The following is an 11,486-nucleotide window of genomic DNA, read 5'->3' on the forward strand; positions in this document are numbered from 1 at the left end:
CAACTATTTGCTCATAATATCAATTATTATGATTTATAGCTTTATTTTAAAAAGCGTTATTCTCGATATCCTTTCTCCGGGTACTTGGATATCATCAAAAACAACATAGAATATCTATTAGTAAATCATTTTAAAACCAAATCAAACCTATTCAAATCCATAGTTTTGTTTTCAACGACTAATGGATAATTTATTAGACATTTTTTGATTTGCTCGTAAAGAATAATGAGAGGAAAATATAATGTTGTTGAGTTAGGTTTGTTGTTTTTTAAACCAATTTTAAGTTATATCCTAATAGTATTATTGTATAGTAAATAATTGTATACTGGCAGCTTTAGAAAAAAAAAATTATTGTATAGTAATAGTTTATTTTTAAACATCTTATACTCTTCTGTAAGATGTGATGTGATATCTGAATTAAATATATCCATGGAAATATAGTATGATACTTTTTTGTTACACCATTTGACTGGTATTACTCAAATTAAAAGTGTGAAACACTACAGCTAAAACATCTAATTACTGTATTTCCACTACAATATTTTATATTTTAATATTATTCCTCTCCCCCCACCGCTGAGCAAAAATGAATCATATTATGCATTTAATTCTCAAAATCTAAAATTCAGCTCATATTTTATTTAAAACATTTTTTAATAATTAAAAATTGATTGTCAGTATCTAATATAAAAGTATAAAGATTTGAAATGTTAAATATTTTTTAAAAACTCGACTCCATTTTCACTGTAATGTTGACATAATCTCTACATCCTGTGTTAGTGTGTTGTTTGTCAAATTACACAAATTTGCGATTCAATTTTTACTATAAAGTATGTATAATAGTATATTAACAGGTGGTATTCCTGGGGTCTATATAGTTTCAGGGGGTTCAATCAACTAGTGGTAGTGTAGGCGACCGGGGTTGATGTCTTGGCTTTTGTGATGGAGGGTGATGACTGGGTGTGGTAGGGTGGTTTGTAATATTATTCCCGGGCTCTGTTCTTTACATCGATTGCCGTATTTGTCCTACTTACGGTATTATTTCAACTCGCGCATGTCCAGGGTTGAAATATCGATTGACTTGCAGATACTAGCGCATATTATCCCTGAGCCATGTACAGACTTTCGGTAGCTTGGCGACGGAGAAGTTGGTGTATGATACGCTGCTTCTCGTAATCTCAAGAATCCAAAGTGAGAAGAACATTTTGAATTACAAGAAAAACAGCGATTTACAAAAAAATATTAGTATCAAAATCAATTACAACAAAGTGAGTTCATACTAAAAAAGATATCTAGGTTTATAATTTATAAAATTAGCATTACTGTTTTGTTGCAGCCGGGTCGCATAAGTCATACATCAACCATTCATCTCTGCTATATGTACGCATATATAATATAACACAGGTTTGATATAAATTGTTTTCTAATATTGGTTTTCGTTGTAAGTAACTCAATGATGTGTCTTATTTTCCATGATCCAAATTCTAACCGACATAGTCGATAATATCTTCAATTCGATCAGGATCAACAATGGATAGACAACGCTGCAACATCGTGACAGTTACAACGCTTATGATCGCTGCACTTCTCTACGCAATAGACGTTTTTAAAGGTTATTTGTTAGTGGAACGTGTGAAAAAAAATGTAATTGTTCCTGAAATAGTTTTCAAAAGTTATGCTGTCAACCATGGTGCACCGATAAGTAAGGACTGATTAAAACATTAATAGACCAATAAAAATTATTTGCTTGTTTGATAATGCAGTATACGAAATGTATAAAATATTTTTATAGCTATGTATAAAATATTTTATAGCTATTTAAAAAACACACTTAAGCTCATATAAATGTATTTACTAATTTTTTTAATATTTAGGAATATTATATTAAATCTAATGATTTAAATACTTACATTATCCTATTTTATTCAAGCATTCTAAGAAGATTTACATACTTCAATTATTTCTGTTTTGGTTATTCCTCCATTATAGTTATGGTTTATTTTTTGACCATCAATAACAATTTTTGAAATAAGGTTAATTAATAACTAGTAAGATATTACTGGTATAGCAGAATTGAGTTCAGTTTAAAAATTGCTCGGTAAATTAAAGGAATAGAATTTTTAAATATAATATTATACCTACTATATGAATAATATTAATACTATAGTTTTTAAGTCCATACCTTGTTTGGATTATTAATGAATCTCATATGTAACATAAAAATAAAAAGTTTAAACCAAATAAGACATATTTTTACATTCAAATAATAACCAATTTATTAGTTTCCAAACAAATTAAAATTAAATTCTTGAATTGCGTTATATTGTATGTCACTTTTCAATATTATTTTAAATTTTAGATTGTAGCAAGTATTATTCCTACATGGCCATATACGTAGTGACCACCCTCATTATTTCTTAAATGTTCAACTGTTTTTACATAATTTGTGGTAATTAATATTAAAAAAATGTTTGGAAAAAACATCTAATTTTTAGAAATTTTTATTTTTGTTATTTTTTTGTGTTTTTTTGAATGGTGACATAGCCACATAGGTATATTTAAATTTTACATTCCAAAGCATAATACTTTTTGAATTACCTATTTTGATACATTGTAATCGAATTTCCAATATATAGTTAATTAGCTATAAGTTTATAACATTACAAATATCTATATTCTATAATATATATTTAATATGTATTTATTTTATATACATACATATTATTGCAGTCTGTAGCTTAAAATATCGGCATAGTATCCTGGCAACGGAATTAGTGGTTCTACCCCTTTTCTTGGCTTTATTATGGAGGCTATTAAATTTGTATTATTAAAGACAATTCGTCGTTGTAATTTTCGAAAATCTATTTCAAAATTGTGTTTTTTGTATTATTTCAGTAATATTATTACAATAGTTTTTTGGCTTAATCTAAGTACGTACACATGTTGTTGCAATGTTGCACTCAAGCGACTTACTGAAATATTAGCTGTACTACCTTACGTAAAGTAGTAGTTTGCGCTTTAATTCATCGATATAGATAATATCATAATAATTATAGCGATAAGCATTCGACTTTTCTACCAATTATGAACAACAGTATTTAAAATAGACATCGATGAATTCAAGGCCACTTAGATACTATAGGTGTAATGTACCCATTTTAGAAACCAACAAATATGGGGTGTAATTTATTTACCACACCTACTATTTTCACTACCTGTTCAATGTGTACAAAATTTACCTTTTACCACCACCCACACACATTTTTATGACTATTTCATGACAACTACATATTGACTGAGACAGATAGAAATATCAGTTGGTAATGTCATAGAAGAGAATATTAGGACAACGGAGTTCAAAGTATAGTGGGTAGTTTTTTAAATGTATAAGAGATTTTGTTTTGAATTAAAAATATTTTAATACAACACTGGCCTATATTGGTCGTTTTCTTAAATGTTAAACTAGATATTATAATATAATATGTAATTGTATTAATGCATTTTATGTTCCATGATAATGCAACAATTGCCTATTAACCCCTTGTTATGTCAATTAATCGTATACGCCAAATACATAAAGTCACTGTTGTGCTCAGTCTCTCAATTGTATTTTAATTTCTTTACATCATAGACATAATAATTTTGTTGCTTTTATTATCACTAAAAATATGATAAGACAGGTGGTCATTATTTTGTATTGTTTTCCCCATGATAACATCAACGACTAACTCTGTCTTTTTCGCTCAATATCCACACAATAATATGATTTAGATCACTATGCGAGGTTCTTATAGTGCGGTCGACGAAAAGTAGGCCGCGATCGTCACGCACCTAACGGCCGTTTTTCGTAAATCCAGGGATTCTACGTTTGGGAGTACTATTATTATTATTATTATTATTATTATTATTTTACTATAAACGTTAGTACATTACACGATTTGAAATTATATAAGGCGGGAAAACGTTTGGAGACCCATGCCGTAAAACGGCCGGTAGGCGCGTGACGATCGCGGCCTACTTTTCGTCGACCGCACTATAGTTATTTATTATTATGTTTATCGATTTGTAACAGTAGGAACCTACCCATTGAAATTAAAGAAACGATCGTCACCCCTCCAGTGCTTATTTTTACGTTATCATAAAGTATAATCCTAAATGTAAAATGTCACGACTAAGTTTATGATAACCATGATGGTTTTTATACAACTTTTTTTTACTGATGGATATGTACACAGTGTTATCTAAGTCAAAAAGAGCAAATTACGATAAATTATATTTTACGTTATAAGGCTAATAATAATAATTTAATACATTTAGAGATTTTATTTTCACTTTTACCGATTATATACTTGCCTCAAGATTATTAAGAACTTCAAAGACTATTGAAAACCCATTAAATGGACATTTTAAATACACGATAATGCACAGCAAATACCTCATTATTTTTATTTTTAAGTTTATTAATGTTTTGCCATGATTAGTTACTTAAACATATTTAGATAGAAAATGTATTTGTATTTATGTGATATTTTTCAGATATCAAAATAGCTGGTCGTAATTCTTTCACAGATTTTTCCATTAAAATTATAAAATTGGAAAATTTGTTTAAGCAGATTCATGTAGAGTCCATTAATTTGTTCGAGGACGTGAAATCGGTGAAAATTGTTCCATACTGTATCTCTGCGGAGGCTTTTACAAATGATGAAATATGTTTTAAAAATACAGAGATTTATAATTTGGACAATTTGAAACTAGAAAGCATCGAATTGGGCAGAAGTACGATTCATAACAAAAAAACAAATCGTTTCTTATATGTTTCCCATAAATTCGACGAATTAGTGATTAGCGGAACCACTGATTTTATGGATGTTAGTAACCTTGATAAGTACAACACAAGCATCTTTAACAATAACTTGATCGTTTACTGTGATTATAATAATCAAGGAATTTTTAGCTTAGAAATTCCCTTCCTAGAGGGATATTCTGAGTCCAATACCGATAAGTATGTAGCACATGCAGTAGATATGCACTTGAAGCGTGCACATGACATGACTTTTCATCTACCAGTACGTGGATTTAATGGATTATTGAATTTAATCGAAAATGAAATGAGCACTCCATCGATTTTTTTTCCAGAGAATATAACTTTTAGTTGTGTGTTTTCAGAAATGTTTGGAACTAAAACTGATACTATATCTATCGATACCAAGAACATACGTTTAAATAAACAGCTCAACAATGATGTATTTAACAAAGTGAAGTTTATTAAAACGGGCAACTCTTATCAGGCGCAATTTGCTATCACTTTTAACAAACTAGCTTTTACTGCTAAAATGTCCGCAAAAATAAATCAGAATTTAGTATTGAATGAAGATGTGCTAATCGAAATAAAAAAGTTACATGTAGAGGTTCACTACTTCCCAATTCAGTGTCCACTATACAAAGTAAAGGTTACCATTCTAAACGGAGTGAGTTTATCCACAGCGAAAAAAATCGATACTTATTTCTATTCCCCACATTTTAACGGGAAATTATCCAATTGCATCAAGGCTACAACTGTACACAACGTGGATACAACTCTTCTTATGTTAAAATTCCCGAAGTTAAAAGCATTTCTAGAAGCAAATATTAATGCTTCGTTGATGTAATTTACACCCCAAATTATTTAATGGGTACATATACCAACATCTGTAGTATTCAAGCCATGTTAATGGTATAGACTATAGGTAGTCATAACAGTAGGTTTGTGTTCAAAAAAATTATGTTTGGGTACACGTTTAGTATGCTAGTACTAAAACTCTGATAATTGTCTATAGTCAACCATAAAATAATATACTTTTTTCAGTAAATACTAAACTATCAAGTACTTTTTATACCTATTTATACGTCAAATCAATTAATTAATTGTAATATTACCATTCTCATGACGCTCAAAACTTATTAATAATATTTGGATGGACTAATAATTATTCACAGTACAAAATTTTGAGTTACCTGCATTTAAGAAATACACTATTTCTCCACGTGGTTCGTCGGAATTTACGGTTAAAGGTCAATTTTTATTTATTAACAATGCTCAACTCGTTTTAACTTTCGGTGGCATTGGTCTGTTATATTTTTTTCCTTATCGTTACCAGTAATATTAAACTAAATAGACTTGTAAGAATATACAAGATGTAAGTGTCAGACCAAATCATTTAAATTTTTTAGCATACTAAATGAGAATATTACGTACCCTTAATTCGTAGCTTTCCATTACCACATACAAATTTCACGATACCGCACAAAATGCATAAAGTCTCGTATCCAATTACCATACATCTACCTACCTCAAGGTAATTGAATACTCATATATAAATTAACTAGTAAAAAGATTTCTTTCGTTCAAACTGTATTATTGAATGTCTGTTTCTATATTGTCGTTTGGTTGTTTACATTTGATCGTTCCACCAAATTCTGTGTATACTGCTAAACAATATCACAAGAAATATTGTATAAAAAATTATATTATCGAACTCACCAAAACGAACAAAGAATCGTTTCTGTGATTATTAACAAATTACAGATTTTATCTTTAATTTTAGAAAATAAACATAAAATGAGTAAGGTATGCGTTTTGCAATTGATAATAAGTAATATATGGACACTGATTGCCGGCTATAACGATGATTTAATGACACCTGAAAATTCTAAAAACAATGTATTTAGACTTCCCTCAGTAATATCAAAATGTGTGTGTGTGCATGTTGTATCGTGTGTTTTTGGATCATTTGCTAGTGGTAATGGAAAATGCCACTGAATTTGGTATTAAAACTGTAGTCAATTTATTAGCTAAATGTTGTGTGAGAAAGTAAAATAAAATTGTTTAACAAGTAATATTATACTCCTCTATTCAACCTTATACAAGTACGTTGTTACTTGTTGAAGTCAACATAATATGTAGGTACCTATACATTGTTATTTTAATATTAAAATACTGGCATTAGTTAATATTATATTTATTAAGTTTATTTATTTTTCATTAAGAAATTAAAACAACATTTATTTAATGTATAAGTTTGTATCATTTACAATTTTTTAACACATGTGGTGCCGAACATCATTAAAATGAGAGCAATACGCAATACGCATCATTCATACAAAGTTGAGTCTTTTGATGGGTGTGTATTGCTGTGGACTGGCGTCCCGCGATTGACCTTGGTAGAGGTAATTACGGGGTAACTATGGCGTAGTCGCCAGACCGCTACAGTGCTAAAGGTATTTTTTATCTTGCGATTGGTTATTTTAAACATATTCTGTAGGTACTTAGTATTCATTTAAATACTTCCGGAATAACATATCATCATCTTTGTTTTTGGACTGAGAAAAAAAGATTTGCTCTTATTATTAACTATGTTCCTAGAATTTCTCAGTTATTGAGTTATAACACCACTATATATTCTTATAACTTAACCTAATTCACTAATAATACTTATTTATAATTAATTAAAAAAGGCATACATACCAATATATTATTAAATGATTTAAAAACACATTATACACTTTAAATGATATCTTAAGAAGACAATAGGGATATAAAGTTTAATTTTCTAGATATCTAATTAACTAACATTGAATATAATTTCATGTTTTAAATGGTAAATATGAAGATTGCAAGTTAAAACTATATACTTCAAACTCCAATTTTTATTTGTTTCAAAATTAAACTTGGAAATTCAGGGTCTCGAGGGTGGCGAATGACGCTTCCCTCTAGAACCATCACAGAGTTGATGACGAGAATTGAATTCGTCCTCTTCCTCACCAAACTTCAATTTAGTTCGGCACCACTAGCAAAATATTATAAACTATGTCTATGGAAAAGCTTTGAAATATCTTCTTTTATTTGTATTAACAGAATTTCCAAACACATTCAAAAACAACTTGTACAAAATATTTTTCTATAATATACTATACTTATTAATAATCTGTAATATGTTTGACATTTGAACTAAGAATTTTTATTGTATCAATTTTTAAAAGATTTTATCATATTATATAAATAACCAATAAATTACCTCAACTGTTCAAAAAAACGATATTATTGTTGAACATTGTTACAAATTATATTAACATTTCCTGATTTGGAGTATTTTAATTACAAGTTATAACAAACATACAATTTGTAATGTATTATTTTATCAATGACTAATACCTATATTCACTACCTATATAAATAATGATTAATAATTTTTAAGGAAAGGCTGATGAACACTGATACACTTCAGTGTACACGAAACTAATGATAATGATATTATGATATAATGTGTCATCTGATGGAATTGGCATTATTCTTTATTTATTTATATTTTGGAGCATATAATAAATTATTCGAGTGTACCTTGGTATTGAGTGTTTTGAGCTTCCGGATGTACGACGTGGCTTGATAAATCAGAAATCAATCGTACGGGCGCCTATATAATTGTCAAACGTTTGTACTATAATACTCCATTCGCAAATAGGTGAGTAAAGTAACCGTCATATTTAATTCGCCGAAACGGGAAGTTTTTGTGAAAAGAGAAATTTCATTAAGTGTAAATTACAATATTTTTCTATAATGAATATTATAACGATGGTATTAATATGATTACATTTTTAAACACCTGGGCATTGCTCATTGCATTAACTATGTACAATGTCCATACTATTATAATTTTGTTATTGGCATATTATAATTGTATGTATATACTTAAAGGTACCATAGTTTATTAGGATATGATATGCTTATTCGTCTGACTTAAAATATAAATCTTATAAAGTAATAACTTATTCGTTAATATTTAATTAATAATTAATTATTAGCTGATCCTGTGCACTTCGTTGTCCTTCAAATATACTTATTTTATACGGTTCAAAGTTTGTGTTTTATTCGTCATTTTATAGGCATAGTTTCTTTTTTGTTCAAAACTTCCCTTGAGAAATTCCTGTGAATTTGCCCCATTTTAATCTCCATTAAAAATTTTGGCACAGGTCCAATATGTGCGACCTACAACTGATAATTGACCTGTCCTTATCTTTGCCGGGCTAATGTGCGACCTACGTCCAATGTGTGTTTTTTCCTATATAACATGGGGAAATATATTTATTTTTGTGAAGAGAATAGAGATACAAACGTGATAATTGTAAACCGTTCGGCATTCAGTAACGGTCTCACTGTCTTTGTCGAATTACGTTATTGTGAGTTTTAGTAATTTTAAATACAGCGTTATAGTGATTTTAGTAAATTTGTGTTTTTTATTATGAGTGCTACATTAGGATACCTATATCGACATATTATACACGATGAAAAAATGTGTGTACAATTCTTGCAAGACCGAGAATTATTACCATCTCTAAATGAAAATAATAATCGTTGTACCAAAGTGAGAAACAACGAAGAGTGTGGTGGAATATTAAAGGAATGTGAGAGAACGAGTAAAAAACGAAACTCAGATGGTACCTTTAAAAAATACATTTCTTTTAAGTGTTCAAAAAGAGGTTGCCAAACTTATTGTTCAATTCGAAAACAAAATCAATTTTTTTCTTACTTAGATTTAAATAATAGATGTCACAGTAATTTATCATTAACCGAGATCATGGAATTAGTATGGCATTGGACACATTTGGTACCAGTTCATCAAGTTGTACAATTTACTGGTCGAAGTAAGAATACAGTTGTCGATTGGTTTAATTTATGTCGCGATGTGGCTATTTATAAATTTGACAAGCGATCAAAATTAGGTGGAAAAGATGTGATAGTTCAAATCGATGAATCATTATTCAAAGGAAAACGCAAATACAACCGTGGTCGTCTTCAATGTGGTGATATTAGACCAAATGAGGTAAATGAAAATGATAGTGACGATAGTGATGATACAGAAGAAGATAACAATAGTAATAACACAGTGGGTGCAAAAAATTATGGAACGCGTGTATCTGGACCGTGGGTTTTTGGACTTTGTTGCAAAAAAAATGATATTTTGGAACGACGTTTATTCATCGTAGAAAAACGTGACAAAGCAACATTACTTCCTATAATTAAAAATGAAGTAGAACTAGGAAGTATAATCCATAGTGATGAATGGAGAGCTTATTCGTCATTAAACAATGAAGGGTACATACACAGTACTGTGAATCATCAAAAATGGTTTATTGATCCTGATACAAATGCCAATACTCAAACCATAGAATGTGTGTGGAAAATAGTGAAAAAGCGATATGAAATAAGAGTAAACGGCGCATCACCATTATTACCGAGACAACTTAAAGAGGAGTGGTGGAGATCTCTTCACCCAAACAAGCAAACTATATTTGACGAATTTTTATCAGACATGAAAGATGCTTTTATGACATAAATTATATATAAAATTACGATGAATTCTTATCAGACAAGAAAGATAATAATTATAAATGAATTAATAACTATAATAACTATTAATATGGATAAATTTAAAGGATAAAATAACTAATTAATTAATAACTATAATAACTATTACAAATGCAGTATAGGTCAATACGTATATGTAGGTCGCACACTTTAACACAGTCAACTTCTATTGGTAACGATAACCGAAATAAAATTGTCAAATATTACTTCTACGTGACTAACCGACCTTGTGGTTCTCAGTGATTTTTTAACTACCAATCAAATGCACTATTACAATTTATAAACAGAAAAATAAATGTGAAATCAGATCAAATCTACTGTATATTATTTTACTGGACAGAATGCACCACTGGTGTGTATTTAAATTTTATTTTCTTGGACAGATGGCGTCGTCGCTGTTGAATTCCGTTAACAACTATCCCTTTTTTCCTTTTAAGGCTTAAAGTTCGTAAAACTCGTTCTTATCGACATCAAATAAGTTTATAGTACCTACCTACAAAATTTCAGCTTCATAGGTCAAGTAGATTTAACGATTTCGTGTTTAATTAAATTAAAACTTTCCCCTTTAATAACCTAAGTTTATTTAACTATTTAAGAAGAAGGTTTTTTTTAAGAGAGATTTTGTGATTTTTAATTATTAATATTATTACTAATTTCTTTTATTAATTTGTTACCTAATTTTAAACAAGTACCCATTTATTGACATGATGTAATTATTCATTTACAAATTGACCAAAATGCTGTTTAAAGCGAAGTACAAATAATAATTATTTGTTCTTTTTAGTACCTATTTTTATTATAAAACGCAGTTTATTACCCTTTACCATATTTCATAAATCACAGTAGGAGGAATGCCTAGGTTGAGTTTATCACAACAATATTCAACAGTAGGTACTATTTCTATAGTGAAAATCATAAACATTTGATTTAAATTATTTGGTATAATAGTAATACATAATGGTGATATATTGTAATCATCATGAGTTTCCTCACCACCTTAGCACACAAAAAGTGACAATTAAGCCGGTACTACCCTATGTTTGTGTCATATTCAATGTTACACGAGGTATTGCATAATATCGCG

The 11,486-nt window shown here is 29.1% G+C and overlaps 2 protein-coding genes across 2 annotated transcripts; both read left to right on the forward strand.

Moving 5' to 3' along the window:
* Positions 1 to 935: 935 nt before the first annotated feature.
* LOC111033121 lies at positions 936 to 6,975 on the forward strand. The gene is made up of 4 exons (XM_022313722.1): positions 936 to 1,268; positions 1,337 to 1,404; positions 1,498 to 1,702; positions 4,537 to 6,975. Exons 3-4 carry the CDS (start codon positions 1,531 to 1,533, stop codon positions 5,646 to 5,648), a joined length of 1,284 nt encoding a protein of 427 aa, XP_022169414.1. The 5' UTR covers positions 936 to 1,268; positions 1,337 to 1,404; positions 1,498 to 1,530; the 3' UTR covers positions 5,649 to 6,975.
* Positions 6,976 to 9,017: 2,042 nt separating this feature from the next.
* Positions 9,018 to 10,472, forward strand: LOC111033022. Its single transcript, XM_022313570.1, has one exon. It carries the CDS (start codon positions 9,276 to 9,278, stop codon positions 10,368 to 10,370), a length of 1,095 nt encoding a protein of 364 aa, XP_022169262.1. The 5' UTR covers positions 9,018 to 9,275; the 3' UTR covers positions 10,371 to 10,472.
* Positions 10,473 to 11,486: the final 1,014 nt, after the last annotated feature.

The sequence above is a fragment of the Myzus persicae genome, unplaced genomic scaffold (assembly GCF_001856785.1).
Source record: "Myzus persicae strain clone G006 unplaced genomic scaffold, MPER_G0061.0, whole genome shotgun sequence".
NCBI lineage: Eukaryota > Metazoa > Arthropoda > Insecta > Hemiptera > Aphididae > Myzus > Myzus persicae.

Excerpts from the sequence above, each read along its gene's own strand:
- LOC111033121 (XM_022313722.1), top strand. The coding sequence starts at position 1,531 with ATGGATAGACAACGCTGCAACATCGTGACAGTTACAACGCTTATGATC. Across the intron at positions 1,703-4,536 it reads CAACCATGGTGCACCGATAA|ATATCAAAATAGCTGGTCGT; the intron begins GTAAGGACTGAT and ends GATATTTTTCAG.
- LOC111033022 (XM_022313570.1), top strand. The coding sequence starts at position 9,276 with ATGAGTGCTACATTAGGATACCTATATCGACATATTATACACGATGAA.